Here is a 17,933-nt window from a genome sequence, read left to right as displayed (position 1 = left end):
ACTGCTCTTGATGGACGTTGTAAGTGGGAATTAGATATTCGGCAGCAGCAACTTTCTCTCCTCCTCATCTTCTTGTGTACACGTCTTATTCCCCTCATTAGACATTTAGACTCATTAGACGATGGAGATTTCACGATTTGATGGCGCGTCTCATATATTTCTTGATTTCTTGGACACCTCTCGTCATCTCATCATCTCTCGTTTTTCGCCCCATAACTTTTTGGCGCATTGCATCATGCAAATTGCGCGAGTGGGCGTTTTTTTAACGAGAAAGCTCAAAGTTTTTCTAGGAAACAACGCCCTCGCATATACAGTTATAACATCAAACACTAGTTGAATCAAAAAAGCGAAACACTAAAAAGTCAGAAGAGAAAAAGGTTCATAGTTCTCACGAACGTCGTCGTGATTATATGCTGTGGTGATATGGCACTCGGCAATACTACAAGTCTACACAAAGTAGTTGCTGGAAAATGAGTTTAAATTACGTGCGTGCAGCTGTTTGATTTTTTCTTTTTTTGCCCCCCCACCCACTTCTATATATCTCTGTTCCGCCATTTTGTATTTTTCAAGTTGGAAATAGAAATATAATGACGCCTATTTTTTGTTTCTCCCGCGTTATAAACTGCTGTGTGTGTGTCTTATTCTTTTTTCTTTTTCAAAAGACAGCAACACAAGTGGCGAGAAAGTCTAGAAAAAGTGGAGGAATACTCTATTCTATAACGACATTTGCCATCAGCGTGCCTCGATTTCCATTTTCCAGCAGTATATAGTCAAAGTATGGATTTGGAATAGATGCAGCTGTCGCGCATTTGTTTGCGGGAAGCATTGTGTCGATTTGAATTTCTCTATAATTTCTATGGCTCGGTGTAATAGTCGAATAATGATGGGCCTTGTTTTTTTTTCTTTTTTTACCATCCAGACGTATATCGTACTGATATGTCTATCTCTCTCTTTATCGGAAATCTTTAAAACTCACAAAGGGGAAAAATGTGTCGATACAAAAGGCAAGAGAAAACAGAGGAATAACAGGGACGAGCAGAAAAAAAGGACAAAATAACAAACAGAAAAACGAGAGAATAAGAATATAAAAGAAGGACTGAGAGCTATCGGAATAGAAAGAATGGGATGATATAGATACATATATATACATCCAAGCAATATGGCAACGAAAAAGAAAAAGAGATCGATGATGATGACTAATAATAATAATAATAAGAGGTGAAATCAATATAGGCCAGCAGCAGTCCAGGCCAGCACTGCTCCTCTCCTATATTATAAAGAAAAAAGATAATATACTGTCTTATGATATAGATATGGGGACGAGTGTAATAGTAGCAAACAATATGTTCCTCAATCTCTAACTCTCATCTCCTTTCAGCTGCATTATATAGACAACAACAACACACACATATATATGGAAAAAAGGACGGAATATCAGAGCCGGGGGAGGAGGATGTTAAAAGCTCGCGGAAAGGATAAATAAAAGGAGGCAACTGTATATGAGAAAGAAAAAGGGCAAAAGTAGATATAACACGATTGAGAGATGGAGAGACAAGCCCCGGAAGAATATGGTCACATCTCGCCTCGATGCGCTCGAAATGGATGCAAAATGATTGGATTTTTTTGTTTTTCACCTTTTTTCGGGGGGTGTAATAAAGAACGAAGCGAACATATACAAGAACTATATGCATATCCTGTCATTCTGTACACGCTGGAATATATTAAATGACGTCGAAACAAGGAAAGGCACACAGAAAAGAAATTTGCCAATGTGGGTTCTAGTGATGTCTTTTTCCAAGTACAGCCAACGGTGTAGAGCTGTGCACAGCTGGAAAAGGGAGGACCATATAAAAAGATCTTATATAGGCCTACCTATATAGGTATATATACCTGCTGGTCGATATCTATATAGCTCGAAGCCGGGCCGGGTTTTCGACATGGGCGAATGGATGGAGCAGAGAGTTGTTGGTTGAAATTTTCCTGGTCCTTGACTATTATAATGTCTCTCCCTTTAACTAAATACCGCGTCGACTCCCGATAAATTGTCATGGGTCCCTTTGACCCTTTGATCTCGAAACAGTTCTCTCGTCGGCCAGTCTATATATACTAAAAGGGCCGGCGACTTTTTCAAAAGAGCCGAGACTCCGAAAGCGTGAACGCGCGTTTCATTCTCAACCTCGCCGCTGAATTCTGCGCTTGCTGTGCCTTCCAGGAAATTCTTGGGGGACCAAGAAAAAAAAGAAAAGAAAAAGTTTTTTCTTTTTCTTGGGAGAGAAAACGAGGTTAGCGTGTGTCGCATCAAGAGACGCCGGGAATTTCATCATCTAAATGACTAACTTTGCCAGCTAAGCGAGTTGACCGAGAGACGCTCGACTTGACACGATTGCAAAAATGTCACAAAAAATAAAGACAAAGAAGAAAAGATAAAGCAGCAGCCAGCAGCAGCAGCTACTTGAAATGAAATGGATTCATCAACCCAAAAACCACTCTACAGATATTAGCTATTATTATATTCTCCTGCTGCGGAAACACTTTGGCCACAACCGATACATGGGTCCTTTTTCACTATATCAAAAAGGCCTATTGTTCTTTATTACGTTACATAGAGACTCTTCTTGGCTATAATGTATATAGACCAGTTATAATATAATATCAAGGTTAATATAAACTATATCTAAAGAAATCCCTTGGCGTTAAACGTATATAGAAACTGGCAGCCGATTGATTCGTCTCTGTTCGACGTCGATATTGACCGACACAACAGCTACTATATGTAGTCTCTTTCGCTCTCTCTTTTCTTTTTATCTAATATCCGATTCGGTTGCTGGATGTCTGCTCCGGCCGGCTGCCCAGCAAAAGTGAATACAGACGGAAAAAAAGGGGGAAAAGAGAGAGAGAAAATAGCGAGTGCGTGTTCGTTGGGGGGGATATTGGATTCACGACATGTCGTTCGTTCTATATACACGACGACAATAATTCCATTTGGAAGATATCTGGCCTGTGCTTGTGTATAAAGGGGGAAGGGGATAGGTCGAAGGTGACACCGCGCGGAAGGAATTGAACCGCGAACAGACGATATGCCGGAAGAAAATAAAATAAACAAACTTGTATAAGTGAATATTCCGCGCATTTATGCATATCTACAGAGTCATATATTATAGATAGAGGCTTTCCAGTTGGAGTGCCATGGGCGGGTGATTTGGTTAACTCACGCTCACCGGGCAGACTATATACACGGAAAGATTGATATAGACAGATACTATGCGAATGAGAGTGCATGCGTGTGTCTGCTGCTGCCATTCGCCTAATGTCCAAGTTGATCCATTACGTCTATATATACACAGTCGGAACGATTATGATCCATTTATAACTTATATTCTTCTTCTACGCAAATGCTGGCCAGCAGGGCAGCAGCAGGCGCGTCATGTATGGCGGAAAGAGCAATTTTGAATATGTTCTATACGGACACGATCACGCTCCAGGCGTGGAATAAATGATCAAGATTAAAAATACAAGAGTATAATATGGAATATTAAAAAATAGAAGACGGTCGTATAAAACAGCTGCGCGCTCCTATATTTATACCGATAACGGCCGAAACCGAAATCAACCGAACAAATCCATCTGGTCGTGTCAGTGAACGATGATGTGTTTGTGTTGTGATGCTATTTTGATTTGGAGACGCGCCCGGCCCACTTCTTATTCCGTGTCACGGTCGATATCAAAAGTGCTGGGCGCATTAATATTTATTATGATTGCCCAGCCTGCAGCACCATCAACATGAATTTAATAACAGCGGCCGTATATTCAGTACAACCCCCTTCAAAAAATATGAGAATGGATAAACTCTGGTTAACTTTTAAAAATTTGGCCATCAGAATAACAACGAAAAATTAAAGTATACATTTCAGACATTGTACATAACACCGCCCCATCAAATTGATAAAAGTTTGAATTTTTCTAACAACTTTTTGTTTCCTATCGTATACGTACACACAAAAAACAAACGGCGTTTCGATCGCTTATATAGAACCGCGTCTAACTGACATTTATCGATCGATTCTTCATTCGATTTCAATGCCCCCTAAGCCCCTCATTCCAAAACTTTTGTATTCACATCTCGTTACCATCGACTATATTTATGTACCAAAAAGTCGTTACTTGTATTTTTCAACAACGGGGGAGCGAATCAGCCTATATTATCCCTTCATCATCTCTTATACATAGTCCGTTGGGAAATTGAATTCGCCGCAAAAGTTTGAATGTTTGAAATAAAGTGGCGATGCTTATAGGCTATACATTTACATGTAGGCTATATACATGGGCCGCCGGTCTTCTATTACAGGCGTGTGTGCCTACTACCAGGAAGTGCTGTTGTATTTATAAACGAGTGGATGGCAAAAAAAAAAGCTGAAGGTGGCCATTTGCGGAGCATTAACGAGTATACACACACGAAATAGTATATGTCTATACATTCTGCTATTACATAATATATAATAGGCTTCTGCCTTTTCCATCGGGTGCCGTGCGTCATCATTATAGAGTCGATCGAACGTCCCAAAAAGAATAGAAAGTAACAAGTGCAGATGTAGTAATACACGAACAAGGAAGAAAACTATATAGCGAGCAAGCAGCGCAAAACCATTGAAATAAATCGCGTCTAATGAAATACTATTGTATCCGGCGCTGCTCCCGCCCAAAAAAGTCTGATCTCTCTCTCTCTCAGTTCACGCAAGCCAATGCGAGGAGAGAAAAAGGCCTGCTAAATATAGAGTATACAGGAGATTGACTATATAGAGCTGTTAGATGTACTAATCTATAAATCAGAAAAAAAAAAGAATTGATAACAATGGCCGGGTGTATTAGGTCCGACAATCATTAGCGCTACTGGCCACACTCTTCTCTCCCGCTGAGCCGATGTGAAGTTAATTATCGGTAACTTTGACCGAAAAGGGTGTGCGGTTCATCCAGTATGCAGCAGCCGTCCAGCCTCTTCAAGTTTAAATGCGATTAATGAGGACTTTTGTAAGATATAAGGAAAAGAGCTTCTGATTATTCATTTCTATTATAATTATTGGCCAGGGAAAATGCGCGGACACTTAACAAATTGCTGTCGTTTATATTGGTGATTAACTCGATTAGCGCCAAAGCTTCATTGATGATGTGTGTATGTATAAGAGTATCTAGACTCGGTGATGAGACTGGTGTGTGTATAGATCATTGCAACAGGGCGGGGATATAACATCGTCGCCCAGGGGCTTTCCGCCAAAGAGACGTAGAGATATATACACGTCCAGCGTGTATAGTTAATAAGCGCAGGCCCAGCATCAACGGGGCCCATCACAAAGTCTACATCTATAGCGGCCACGGTGTGTATATAGCTATATACTACTTGCTGCTGCTAGCACAGCATCATTCCGGCCTGATCCTCTTTTTCTTTTGTTTTTTCCTCATTCGTCTTCCTTTTCTCCTGTGGCTCTTGCCTAATCAGAAATCCTCGTGGGACATCCACACCGCCCATTTCTTTTCTTCCGCTGCTGACTACCATCCGTCGCCTTTCTCTCCTTGTTATATATTAGACGTCCGTGTGCTGTGCTGTGTCGGTCCCTTTTGATATTTATTTGAACTCGCAGAAGACGCGCCCGTCTCGTCTCTCGGAGTGTTATTTCTTATTTTTATTCTTTGTACTATTCTGCTCGCACCCTTTTTTCTTTCGTTTCATTCTCGTTATGTTATACTCTCATTTCCTCCAAAAGACCTCGCCTTATATCCATCCAAGTTGTATTGCAGCAGCGAGTGTACATAGTAAGACGCTGGTTGTCATAATCTTATACCTGAGGATGGCGGAACTTGTACACTTTGTACGTTTGAGTGTATATACACAAACATTTTCCTCCAACTTTATAGACATTCGTGCCAACGTCAAATGCATGTGTAGTTTATATAGTATAGTCGCCTGGTTCAAGATCAAATACGCTCCCACGCGCTGTGCATTACATTCATACGGGAAAAAAGGAGCCAACACGACTGTGTGTGTGCGTGAAGGATATATAAAATATACCTTTGAGAAAAGGGTATATTTTTCCGCTCGGCGTGCTCCTCCTCGTCCATCAAAGTGACTGGAGAAAAGACTAGTGACACAACCACACGGCTGCCATCATCTTATTCGCCCGCGCTACTGCTGTAATAATGCCGGGATTATTCCCGACTTTTTTGTATTTATTTTATTTTCGCGAGGGATTTTCTTGTTGTTGATGTCACATCCAATTCAACGTAAATGGCGTCTAGTTTTTTATTTATATTTCGTTTTTCTTCTTCCTTGGCTTCCGCGCTCCGGCTGTCGAGAGAAGAACCGGTGAACGATGACTGATGACAACGTTTTCTATAGTCGCTCGACAAAGTAACAACAAAAAATAGAAGAGAAAATAAAATTTGAAAGTCAAAGCAATAAATAAACGGCGGGTGTATAAATTTAAAAGGGAAAGAATGCAGCCAGTGACTCAGCCAAAGGCAACCAGAAATTCTTGTCTTCCATTTTTAGTTTATTCTTTTCTTTTCTAAGATCTATTTGAACAAGGTCGGTACACATATCGGTTGATCGGGAGAGCAGGTGGCTATCTCGTCTACTTCAAACCATTTCGCTGATTTCCTATCGTGAAGAAAAAAGTGTACGAGTCCTTGGACTTGCAAATATCCCCAGCTACATATAACCTTCGGGTCCGCTCGACTGATGACCACCGCTCACGCACGTCCTTCACGAATCTCCCCGTGTGTGTGTGTGTGTGAGTTCGTGTGTGTGCTGAGAGGGGGGCCGGTGCGTTGCAAAGAGAAAAATAAAATCTCCTTCCATCGAGTTTTAGCGCGTTCGGTCGAGAGCGTCGCGGTGATGGTCGCACACGACTCAAAAAAGAAAAGAAAAACCTTCAACCCCCCAACCAACCAAAAAAACAAACGTGCGACGTTTTATATCGTCTGCTGCTGTGTAGTGTATAGTATAGTGTAACGAGGACAGGGAACGAGGCCATTTACCAAACTTTATGACGTTAGCTGGACGTGATGGCATTAGCCATAGATCTCGTTTTTCCTTTTTTTTATTACAATAACATACAACACACACACAGAGAGAGCAGCTAAGCCCAACCAACACAACTATGTATGTATATATATAGCGGACTGGCTGGCTGGCTGGTCAATCCTTTCGGGAATCACGACAAGGCGGCCGTCTATAGCTTTAGGGTCATTTGTTTTCAAATAGCGGAGATATAGACTTTCTTTTGGTGGGGGGGGGGGGGGGGGAGCTGAGCGATTTACGAGTTCTCAGCTGTCAGACGTGATGAAGAAAAGGGTCGAGTATAGCAGCAGCGGGCCCTGCCAGCGATGGAGACGCCAGGCGCTCACGTTCTAGTCGTTCACGAAATCACGAAGTCGCAACTGCTGCTGCTGGCGGCGCTGCAACATTCTTTCGCCCATTTATCGCCCACTCCATCATCAGGTACTGTATTGTCTGCCTGCATCAACTCTCTCGAGCGTATATCTACATAAATTGATCGCCATTTCTTCTTTTGCCCGTGCAATAATCTAAAAAAGAGAATCATAAGAGAAGCGCCGCCGAGCCCTGCGGGTTCTTCATATAGAAGCGAATAAACCATCAGCATGCAAACAGGAAAGAAGAAAAAGAAAATCAACTGGGTGATCAAAGTCGAGTACATAAAGATTACACACCCGCACGTCTCTCTCTCTCTCTGCTGCTTTTTGGTTCTCTCCGTGATTCAGGCAACGTAGCGGCGATATGATTTCATCGTTGGCATCTCCCAGACACAGCACATCTCATCGACCGCCATCTCTGCTGCCAGGGGCCCATCATCGTAACACAAGGAGGGAAAAAATAAAATAAAACCAACCAAAAAGTAAATCGAGTTTCCTTCGGTTTTGTTGGACGACTCCACCGTCTCCTTTTGTTTCTTTTATTTTCTTTCAAAAATTTTTATTATTATGATTACCCACGCGCGCTTCTCCAGCTATTCGCTTGTCGTCTGCATATAATACTTGACGGATGCGGCCCGCATAGTAATCGCCTACTTATTTAATAATACGCAATTCCCTTTTTTTGTTTTGATTCCTTCTGCTATCAGAGTTCCGGCTGAGACTCGCGTGCGTACCTCACCTTTTCTTGTCAATTTGATTTTGTACAATCCCTGTGTGTCTTTGAATTGTTTGCGTCATCTTTTTTGGGGGGGAATGTTTTGTTGTGTCGACGAAAAGTCACTGACGAGCCAAAGGGAAAAAAACGACGTGTATTAGAGCGAATAGAAAATAAAGGGAAAAGAGAGAGAGAGAGATGAACGGAGCCAAAAAAGGGAGACGAGAACAAGGTGTGCCATCCCTTCCCCCCACTTTTTTTTCACGGGTGAAGAGAAGTGGTTGACAGAATTTGCTCTGCGGCATTCAACATTCACGGCCATTTCCATAATACACAGACAGACACACAACACACGTCGTCGCACCAACGGCAAGTTTATTCCTTCTGGGGTTCCCGACCAATCAATTCTCTGCGTTTAGGATGATTGAATTTTTGGCGCCAGACGGAAAACAACGATCAATTGACACACAACAATAAACCAAAAGCCAAAGAAAGAAACATACTAAAACGGAAAAACAAGTAACAACAACGGCGAGAGGGTATACGGCATCGGCTCAACAGCCAACAAACGGGACTAAGTTTTTATTACTGGAGAAAACAAAGAAAAAGGGGAAAACCATTAACGAAGAAAATCAGTTGGGGAGACAGAAATAAATGTAAACGAAGGGTGTATAAATGTTGTTGGTTCTTCTACATATGTATCCGGGTAGAAAATCGTAGGAGATATTATAATATTTGTGTAATAATTAAGCCGCCTATCACAGATCCGCAAACTGCTGCAAAGTGAAATTTTGTAGTTTTTCTTTTTCTTTTGCTAATTTTTGTTTGTTTCCCTTTTTTACTTTTCTTTTTCCCACAATGATCGCCGTTAACGAGAGAGAGAGAAAAAAAAGTTTACGAAGCGATTCGGACTTTTCGAGATGCTGCTCGGACGACATTTGATGCAATTGAAACAACACTTGCCAATTTGTTAATTTGAATGTTCCATCGCTTTTGCAAAGTTGTACATTTTTTTTAGATAATTCTTTGTCTTGTAGAATTTATCCGACATTTTCTTTGAGTATTCGTTTAGTCGAATACGAGAAGACTAGACTAAAATAGCTAGATTAAATATTTCTCCGTGGTAAGCGGGTTAGAATTAAGGAATTAACTGAAAAATAGAAAAACCGAACCGGACGAGAAAAAAACAAAACAAAACAAACACCGGAAATGATACAAAAGAACCTTGTAGAAAATGAGAAATTCCCTCTCTTTCTCTCTCTCTCTCTCTCTCTTTCTTCTTAATTTCTCCATAAAGCTCTTAATGACCTAAACTGAGAAGCAACTGGATCGAAGGAAAGGGGGGGGAGAACACGAAAATTGTCATACATTCTGAATGGATGGAATTGTGTGGGTGTTGGTGTCGGGCGTTGGCGGCTGTTTGGACGTCGACGGCTGGGTCTTCAGATCGAGCAGGGCCGCCATCTCCTCGGCTTGAAGCGACTCGTTGACGATGGTGTCGACCAACTGGTGGTCATGACTGGTGTCGATGCCAGCGGGGTCGATGGCCGTAGTGCTACCACCTCCACCTACTTTGGACCGCAGATTGCCGCCGGTGAATGCCGAGGCGATCGTCACGACCGACTGGACAGGAGCAGAACCTTTTTTCTCTCCTTTCCTCTTGGCGCCGTTGGGTTTGGTGGCGACCGAGTCGCTAGGCAGCGTCACAGTCGTCGATGAATTGCCGCCCTTGTTGGGGGCATTTTGAACTAAAATCACTCGATTATAGGCCCGCCATCTGCGACACAGCGTCAAGTACATGGTACACTGCACATACATAAATACAACTCCGCCTGGATGGGGAAAAAACAAAAGAGAACAAGAGCAATTATAATAGACCTGTCAGAAAGGAAAGAGGATTACGCAGGAAATAAAAAAATCCGTACCGGTAAATCCAATCGCAACGACAACCAGCTTAGTCCAAAAAGGCCACTGCAATTGACCCGAATTATACTCTTCAGCTGACCGATCAATCAGGACGTAAAGCGACCATATAACGCAGGTAAATGCGACAGCGTGAAACGTCACCGAACAAGCCAGTTTGCGACGCTCCATTGAAGACATGTCAAGCTTTTCCCACTGCGTTTCAAGGTAACAGAGAGTTGAATAAATGGAGCAAAACCACAAGCGTAAATGGTGGCTAGTACTTCTTTGAATGGTTTGATTTTGGTCTGCATGATGAAAGGGTACTTGCACAGTTCACAGTTCTTCATGTCGGAACTCTGAACCCATCGCTGCAAGCATCCTTGGTGCACATATTTTAATGAGCCAGCGCAGCAGCAAGGAGCAACTAGAGGGGCCTCAAACTCGGCCTCACAATGACAAATCCTGTTGAAAGAATAATGAAAGAACACTTGAGTATGTTGAGGCAAAAGTGACATATTCATTCCAAAACCTGCAAATATCTTGAGATGTGATTGATCCTTTCTTGGATAGTGTGCTAGCTGCAGACAGTAAAGGGGAATTCGGACTTTCTTCCTAGAAACAACATGACCAACAAATTAAAAAATTGGAGCAATTCTCAAACCAGATTGATAATGAAAGCAAGTACTACCTGAGAAGGCTCATTGGCCAGTTGGCTGTGGTCAGGCAGTTCTTGGTTAACATCGTGAGTAGAAGACGAAGGCGAATGCCCGTCTAAATCTCTCTCGAGTGCAGCCACGGTTTCTGTTGAATTTCGTGTTGACGAGACAACAACCTTGAGAAGAGGCATATCTACTTGAGATGGAGCCCCAAACAAAATATAATTTCTTTTCTTTTCCACTTCTTCCAGGACACTTTGGTGAATTAATACGGATTAATCGATTGTTCAAATCCCACCGCCACTATTATCCATCGGTTTCAGGTAAAAGATCTCGCCATTTAATGAATGTTTTTGAGAGTATCGAATTGTTTTTTCACGTACCGAAAAATACCCTACGGCTAGTGAATGAAAAAGAAAACAAAAAATGCGAAGTCGCCATCTCTGAACGAAAATAGCTTCTATTTATTTACATTTAAGTCCGACTTTTCATTCGTGATTCATTAACGAATCGTATGTGGAAATGAAAGTTTTAAAAAAGTCTCATAACACCATTAAATATTTCAAAATATTATTTTTCAAGTAAAAATTCGATAATGGTCCTCTTATTACTGCGTACTTTGCGCAGTGAAACGCCCATTTGATTTGTGGGTTGCCTAACCCCATTTCCTTCCTGTCAGTGCTGCCCCTAACGGTCATGCTTGATTCCCCTCCCTTAACAGAACGGACGACGAAAAGAGAAACCATTTCAAAATCACCAACTTACCTCGTGTATCATTCTTCTCCCAGCCACGTCAGGACTAGGATCGCCCTTCCATAATTTTTCTAAACGTTTGACTTTGTAATTCATCAAAAATGTTCTGGGGTAAGTAACTTGTCTTGTTCTTTAATGTTAGTATGTATAATGTGCCGAATGCTGATCACTGTTAAATTTTAAGACATTGACCGTTAAGTGTCGGAAAAAGTAATTTCGACACGATGGTAACACGTGGTCTTCTTAACACGAGTCTACTTTGCATTTCTAGGTCTGATCATCGAGCCTGGCAAGAAGTATTCGCAAACTGTTGATAGTTCTTTCCACATTTCTAAAGCCACTCTTGATTTAAGTTCTGCAAATGGTGTGTGTAAATTTTTTATTTTACGATGTGGATTTTGCCCTGTCTAACAAGTGTTTTGCTTCAGATGAAGACATTACCCTTCTGCTGGACTACGAGGGACAACAGGAGTACATTCTGTGTCACCTCAACAAAAGCAACAAGCAAGAATGCTTAGATTTGAACTTCCAGGCTGGAGATAGCATCTCACTCTTTTCTCATGGTCAAGCATCAATCCATCTCTCAGGGTAAAAGTTCATTCGGAAAGTTTTCTGCGCATAGTAATCATTGTATGTATTTAGATATCTGCTGGGTGATGATGACGATGATGAAATGACTTTGGGAGACATGATGGAGGAGGAAGAAGAAGATGACGATGAGGAAGAGGATGAAGATGTGGACGAGGAAATGGATATTAAGGATCTTCGTGCATCTCTTGTAGCCAAAGCTGTAAAGAGGGCCCAACCTGAGAAGTCCAGTATGTCGAGTTAAAATTTGAAAATTTTACTCGTTCTAACAATTTATTTGTGTTTAAGAAGATGGCAAAGCCCAAAAGAAGGCCAAGGTAGAAATTGAACAGGAAGATGATGATGATGAAGACGAAGCAGAGGAAGAAGAGGAACCCAAGCAGCCCTCCCCTAAACAACTATCCAAAGCCCAAAAGAAGAAGGAAAAGAAGGTATGAGTATACATTTGGGTCTATCTTGTGGTATCGACTAAATATCCAATGTATTTGTAGGCCCTGAAACAGCAGCAGTCACCTAAACCAGCAGGAGCTGCTCCTGCTCAACAGCCTCAAGTGAAGAAAGAAGGTGCCCCTCCAGCAGCCGGTAAACCTCAGCAACAACAACAGCAAAATAAAAATAAGAAACAGAAACAAAAAGCTAATGGTTTTCAAAAGAAGTAACTTTTTTTTATGAGACTGAATTGTACATGATGCCCATTTCAATATCACTCAGTCCAATACAATACCAACAAAAATCAACTTTTTTTTGTTTCAGTTTTCTGTTTTATAAGAGGAATAACAAACAATTATGTTGCGTTTACAGATAAAAAAACAAAAGCAGAGGCCCCCAAATCACCAGCGAAACAGACATTGCCAGGCGGTCTTGTCGTTGAAGACTTGAAAGTTGGAAGCGGTCCGGAATCCAAGAAGGGAGATATGGTACGAAAAATCATTACCGTCAGTAAATAGAGTGCTAAGAAAGTTTTCTAACTTTATAGGTGGCTGTCTACTACTGTGGAAAACTAGCGAAAAATGGAAAGCAGTTTGACCAGACTAATAAAGGCCCTGGATTCAAATTCAAGCTTGGACAAGGACGTGTAATTAAAGGATGGGATCTAGGTGTTGCCGGAATGAAAGTTGGAGGAAAGAGGAAGTTGACCATTCCAGCTTCATTGGCCTACGGTGCTGGAGGTGCTCCTCCACAAATTCCTCCCCACAGCACTCTTGTTTTCGATGTTGAACTTAAGGCTCTTAACTAAATTAAATCGTGCTTTCAATCTTGCTTGCTATTGTCTGAATTGATGTTTCGAAGAATTTGCATAACGTAATCGTATTGTGCACTCACAAAGACCCTTCACAGTAAATAGACATGGATCAAACAATCGAGTGTTAATTTTGAACTGAGTGGTTTTTTATAAGTGAAAAGCTTGAAACAATTAAGGACGAGAAAAAATATAACGGTATCAGATATCAAATATAGTTTGGGGACACTGAGGGCTGGCAGTGGCATGTGCAAAAGTAGGTCGTAAGTTGCTAAATGTTGAAGGGTCAGGATAGTTTTGTGGTTGTAAACTATTCAAGTAGATATTTTGTATCAATTGTTAAAACAGTACAATCTTGTTCAAGTGATCATATTTAAAAAATGCATGGTAATGGTCAATCTTTTAGTTAACAATGTTCACCAAATTTGCATATATTTGTTTAGTATATTTATAATTAAATAAATGGACCTCGTTTAAATAATTTTAAATAATCTTAGTTCCCTCGATATTCTTGAACTAACTTAAGCATGAGGTTAAGGGAATTGGGAAAACGGAAAACCCACAATCACAATCAGTACCATTCATACATTTCAACACCCAAAATCTCCCCTTTTCTCCTTTAATAACGAGTTATTATGTCTATTTAACGAATCATTAATTTATGGTCAATTTTGAAAGGTATTTTACCGAGTTTTCAATATTTTCCTAGACCCTAATTTCATCGTACTTTGTAGGCCTACACTGAAAATGTAATTTTTCCAACATTCAAATTCAATTCAAATTCAAAATGACGTATTTCAGTCAAATCAAAACTAAATAAAAAAAAAATCCGTAAACTTTTATTTAATGGATTTATTATTTAAACCAGTTCAATAATTGTATTTTCTAGAAAAATAATATTTAGCCAAAATCAACAGTTTTATTTAGATTTTGCTATGACTAATATAGGTGGCTGCTTACTATTGGGCGAAAACTCTTGTAAAGTTGTCACTTTGCTGTCAAGATCTTACACCGGTCTGCCGGCATTACTATCATCAACCAAAAAATGCGAGTTATAGGTAAACGAAATCATAAACTACACGATTTTTATTTAATGGTTTTAGTAATTTCATTAACCCATCAACATTTTTTATTTGTCTCTTTAGTGATCGCATTCAATATTTTGCTGCTTTGTGCCTCGTCATTGGGAATTACTTCCTTCCTGAATACTAATGATCAGTCCAGATTGAAGGATATTCTGCTTTCTGGCTTGAATAGTGAAGATGCAGCTCCACTCGATTACGCTATTCGAGGCCTGGCACTTTTAGATTCAGACATCCCAAACAAAGATGGCCTTTGCCAGAAACTCAGTGCTAAACTTGAGTCCCAAAACACTGAAACTCTGTTTCATATAGGAAAAGCCTCTTCCGTTTTGAGCTGTTCTGCTCAGCTATCTACAACACAAAAAGAGAAACTAGAAGCAGCCATAACTGCTTCCAGTGGAGTGTCAGAGCTCTTTTTTGCAACAGGAGCCCTTTCTTCATTTGGTGTCTCACTTGATGCTCCTAAAGTTTTGAAAGCACTTAATGCTGCACTGAAGAAGGATGACAGTATTTCAAATTTGGGACAAGCATTCCAGATTGCTTCTATTTTAGATGGTGATGTTTCATCTATATTTGGCAGGATTGAAGATGCTGTTGTGCAAGCTGATCAGGTAAATATGCCTATTAATACAAGTAAAATGCTGAAGTTTAAAAATACCTTTTTTGAAACATTTTTAGGTGGATGGGAAGATGTTGCAGTTTGAAGGTGGTCTTAGTGTTACAGCTCTAGTTATTAGTGGTGCTTATAAGCTAGCTAATACAGTAGGCCAAGCTCCTTTGATTAGTAAAGAACAAGCTAACAAGTTTGCTGAATACTTTGTTAGCCGTAAATCTGTTCAGACTGTCAAGGGGATTTACTACCTTTTGGAAGTCACTTCTGTGTTGTCTGATAATGCTTTCCACATTCCTGTTGCCATCACTCTGGCTAGCAAGGCTGCTGTTTCCAAGAGTGAACCCAAATTTCAAGTGAGAGTTAGCAATATTCTAGGCAAGAGTTTGGGATCGCTGAACGTTGTCGCAGATTCAGCGACTCGTACTATTGATGACGCTGTTGTTCTGTCGCAGAAGCAACTGACTCCAAAGGATGGGTAAGAATTATTTTTTTATTTTATTTGAGCAGCAATCCGCTTCATTTTCATTTTCTTTTTCCAGTATGTTCGAGTTGGACTTGATGTCAAGCAATCCCGGCAAAGGAGTTTATAAGGTAGCCCTCAGTGCCTCGGCAACTGATGAGTCTCGTTTGGTTGGAAATGTTGGAGCTTTGGTAGAAGTCAAAGTTTTGACCAAGATCGCTATCGAGGAAACAGAAATTGGAACAGCTGACTCTGACCAATCAACAGCGGCCAAGCTTAAGAAAATTACATATCCACAGAAACTCGACGGCAGCATCGAAGCTGACTCGCATCAAAAACTGATTCTTAAGTTCCTGTTACGGGACACTCTAACAAAGGAATTAGTAACTGTCCATCAAGCTTTTATTCGACTGACTCATCGCGAATCCCAACAAGAAATTTTCTTTGTTGCTGAGCCCGACGTCAATGATGCATATAAATTTGATCTGGATCTGGCCACTAAAGCTAAGGATTTTCTGTACCTCTCTGGTCAATATTCCATGGATTTGATCGTTGGTGATGCCGTCATTGAAAATCCAACTGTTTGGCAAGTTGCCGAACTTCAACTTTCTTTTGCTGCTCCAAGTGCAGGACTGCCCAAAACATCCAAGGCTTCTGAAATGTACCGCGTTAAACCTGAAATTAAGGTAAAACTTCTGCAATAACTTAATCTGAAATTTGAAAAATATCAGTTATTTTTTAAATAGCACATGTTCCGTGAACCAGAGAAGCGTCCTCCTGGCATCGTTTCCAACACTTTCACTCTACTAGTGATTCTTCCTTTCGTTATTTTCATTGTTATGGTAAAAAAAGCATATATGTATGTTTTAATTTTCTACTAAATAGTTTTTATATTAGGTTTCGCGTCTGGGAATCAACTTCTCTTCCCTATCATTTTCGCTTAGCGCTCTTGGGTTCCATTTGAGCATTGGAGGTAATACATCGTATAGATTTGCAAAAGCGGATTCAACTAACTGTTTTTTTTTTTTTTTTTTTTTCTATTAGGTATTTTCGTCCTGTTCGTTTCCTTCTGGTTATACCTCAATATGTTCCAGACGCTCAAGTGGCTTGCAGTTCTTGCTTTACCTGCATTTGTTAGTGGAAACTATATGCTAACTCAAATTGCTGCCAAGAGGAAGAACACCACAAAGCAAAATTGATAATTTTATCTATCAATGTGTTCACTTAAAATGATTTCTTGAATAAAAATAACTTGGAGTCTGCTAATTGTGTTGTTGACATGAGCTTTATTTATACCACGAAAAAGTGAGAACATATTAAATTATTCTCTGTGAATCAGCACATAAAGACCGAGGCAGGCAAGGACAGCATACTAAATGAAAATATAAAAAGTTAGTCCAGAGAAATACAATCATATATCTGCCAGCTGCTTGTACCTTAAGTTTGGGATATTCATTCATCATAATTGTAACCATTCCAACATATGGTAGGAAACCTTTAGCTCTACCAACTACATCACGAGGAGTTAACCAGAGCTGACCTGGGGCATAGAGTCCTCTGTCATCAACACGGTTGTTGTCACCTTTTGTGAGAAACTTGGTGGTACCATTCCCCCTTAAATAACAGATGTAATTATTTGAACAAATCAACTAATGATAAAGATAAAACTTACTTTTCATGGACTTTGAGGACTCGGTGGACTATGGGGATGTCTCTTCCTTCAATTTTAAATACAACAATTTCACCAACTCTGATGGGTTCATCTGTAGGATTGGTTAAAAATAACAAATCTCCTCTATGGAATGCAGGCTCCATTGAACCACTATATAAATTAAATATTGCAAAGGTTATCAATTTGGTTAGAAGTTAAGAATGATATCACCTCAGAACCACAACAATTGGACTTTCACTACCAGTAACTACCATTAAACCTTTCCAGATCATAAGAGCTGAAGAAACAATCATACCAAAACTCAGCACCTGATAGAAAAACTACAGAAACAAGTAATGCACATTAGAACACATAAAGATAGGAAGTTATCACTTTATACTTGACGTTTGTTCATCCGCTGGAACTCTTCTAGCATCGATCCCAGCATTTTTTAAGTTTTGTTAAATACCGTTGCAACGAAATAAATTTCAATCCGATCTAAATTTACGTCTTCTATAGAAACTTGTCAAATCTAACTATTCAACAAATCATGAATTTGAAGAGGGGAAAAAACAACCCTTATTACACACAAATGTGACGTTACTTTAGAGGCTGCTGTCTGCCGGTTGAAGTGACGTGTAATAGTCCTTTCTCCATCTAGCGGTGTGTTTCAAGTGATAGGTAAAGCCAAACGAATTGTCAGCTCCCCTGCGGCCCTGCGTTAGCAAGGTCCTCTTTTTTATATTTTCAACCAAAAATCCAAAAGTGTAGGGATATATAATCCTATCAAAAGTTTGATTTTTGATTTTTTGGATCTGCTTGTGTTTTTTGAAGAGTTGTAGCCT

At 40.2% G+C, this 17,933-nt stretch overlaps 4 protein-coding genes across 7 annotated transcripts; 2 read left to right on the top strand and 2 right to left on the bottom strand.

Annotated features, from left to right (window-relative positions):
- Nucleotides 1-8,276: 8,276 nt before the first annotated feature.
- LOC124190473 (E3 ubiquitin-protein ligase MARCHF8-like) lies at nucleotides 8,277-11,126 on the bottom strand. Its single transcript, XM_046583127.1, has 5 exons — nucleotides 10,734-11,126; nucleotides 10,575-10,657; nucleotides 10,327-10,507; nucleotides 10,066-10,258; nucleotides 8,277-9,972 (listed from the first exon to the last, which is right to left on the bottom strand). Exons 1-5 carry the CDS (start codon nucleotides 10,890-10,892, stop codon nucleotides 9,503-9,505), a joined length of 1,086 nt encoding a protein of 361 aa, XP_046439083.1. The 5' UTR covers nucleotides 10,893-11,126; the 3' UTR covers nucleotides 8,277-9,502.
- Nucleotides 11,127-11,422: 296 nt separating this feature from the next.
- On the top strand, nucleotides 11,423-13,402 carry LOC124190474 (46 kDa FK506-binding nuclear protein-like). 4 transcript variants are annotated; one of them, XM_046583131.1, is made up of 9 exons: nucleotides 11,423-11,565; nucleotides 11,726-11,818; nucleotides 11,883-12,042; nucleotides 12,097-12,272; nucleotides 12,334-12,353; nucleotides 12,462-12,473; nucleotides 12,534-12,624; nucleotides 12,844-12,959; nucleotides 13,019-13,402. In XM_046583131.1, the coding sequence occupies exons 1-9, from the start codon at nucleotides 11,556-11,558 to the stop codon at nucleotides 13,277-13,279; spliced, it is 939 nt and encodes a 312-aa protein (XP_046439087.1). In that variant the 5' UTR covers nucleotides 11,423-11,555; the 3' UTR covers nucleotides 13,280-13,402. The 4 variants fall into 4 exon arrangements, with proteins under 4 accessions (XP_046439087.1, XP_046439086.1, XP_046439085.1 ...); XM_046583130.1 differs by having other exon boundaries at nucleotides 12,331-12,353; XM_046583129.1 differs by having other exon boundaries at nucleotides 12,334-12,473.
- Nucleotides 13,403-14,200: 798 nt separating this feature from the next.
- Nucleotides 14,201-16,703, top strand: LOC124190471 (dolichyl-diphosphooligosaccharide--protein glycosyltransferase subunit 2-like). Its single transcript, XM_046583123.1, has 7 exons — nucleotides 14,201-14,340; nucleotides 14,428-14,975; nucleotides 15,043-15,452; nucleotides 15,517-16,123; nucleotides 16,184-16,279; nucleotides 16,335-16,410; nucleotides 16,482-16,703. Exons 1-7 carry the CDS (start codon nucleotides 14,328-14,330, stop codon nucleotides 16,634-16,636), a joined length of 1,905 nt encoding a protein of 634 aa, XP_046439079.1. The 5' UTR covers nucleotides 14,201-14,327; the 3' UTR covers nucleotides 16,637-16,703.
- On the bottom strand, nucleotides 16,704-17,752 carry LOC124190476 (signal peptidase complex catalytic subunit SEC11A-like). Its single transcript, XM_046583133.1, has 5 exons — nucleotides 17,489-17,752; nucleotides 17,320-17,429; nucleotides 17,110-17,259; nucleotides 16,874-17,051; nucleotides 16,704-16,809 (listed from the first exon to the last, which is right to left on the bottom strand). The coding sequence occupies exons 1-5, from the start codon at nucleotides 17,534-17,536 to the stop codon at nucleotides 16,759-16,761; spliced, it is 537 nt and encodes a 178-aa protein (XP_046439089.1). The 5' UTR covers nucleotides 17,537-17,752; the 3' UTR covers nucleotides 16,704-16,758.
- Nucleotides 17,753-17,933: the final 181 nt, after the last annotated feature.

This window comes from Daphnia pulex, chromosome 3, assembly GCF_021134715.1.
Source record: "Daphnia pulex isolate KAP4 chromosome 3, ASM2113471v1".
NCBI lineage: Eukaryota > Metazoa > Arthropoda > Branchiopoda > Diplostraca > Daphniidae > Daphnia > Daphnia pulex.
Note: the sequence above shows the minus strand (reverse complement) of the source record. Positions and strands in the feature narration are given on the sequence as shown.

Excerpts from the sequence above, each read along its gene's own strand:
- LOC124190473 (XM_046583127.1), bottom strand. The coding sequence starts at position 10,892 with ATGCCTCTTCTCAAGGTTGTTGTCTCGTCAACACGAAATTCAACAGAA. Across the intron at positions 10,658-10,733 it reads TGGCCAATGAGCCTTCTCAG|GAAGAAAGTCCGAATTCCCC; the intron begins GTAGTACTTGCT and ends TGTTGTTTCTAG. Across the intron at positions 9,973-10,065 it reads CGTTGCGATTGGATTTACCG|GCGGAGTTGTATTTATGTAT; the intron begins GTACGGATTTTT and ends TTCCCCATCCAG.
- LOC124190474 (XM_046583128.1), top strand. Across the intron at positions 12,043-12,096 it reads GCATCAATCCATCTCTCAGG|ATATCTGCTGGGTGATGATG; the intron begins GTAAAAGTTCAT and ends GTATGTATTTAG. Across the intron at positions 12,273-12,330 it reads GGCCCAACCTGAGAAGTCCA|AAGATGGCAAAGCCCAAAAG; the intron begins GTATGTCGAGTT and ends TTTGTGTTTAAG.
- LOC124190471 (XM_046583123.1), top strand. Across the intron at positions 15,453-15,516 it reads CAACTGACTCCAAAGGATGG|TATGTTCGAGTTGGACTTGA; the intron begins GTAAGAATTATT and ends TTCTTTTTCCAG. Across the intron at positions 16,124-16,183 it reads GCGTTAAACCTGAAATTAAG|CACATGTTCCGTGAACCAGA; the intron begins GTAAAACTTCTG and ends TTTTTTAAATAG.
- LOC124190476 (XM_046583133.1), bottom strand. The coding sequence starts at position 17,536 with ATGCTGGGATCGATGCTAGAAGAGTTCCAGCGGATGAACAAACGTCAA. Across the intron at positions 17,430-17,488 it reads AGCGGATGAACAAACGTCAA|TTTTTCTATCAGGTGCTGAG; the intron begins GTATAAAGTGAT and ends TTGTTTCTGTAG. Across the intron at positions 17,052-17,109 it reads GTCCTCAAAGTCCATGAAAA|GGGGAATGGTACCACCAAGT; the intron begins GTAAGTTTTATC and ends CTGTTATTTAAG.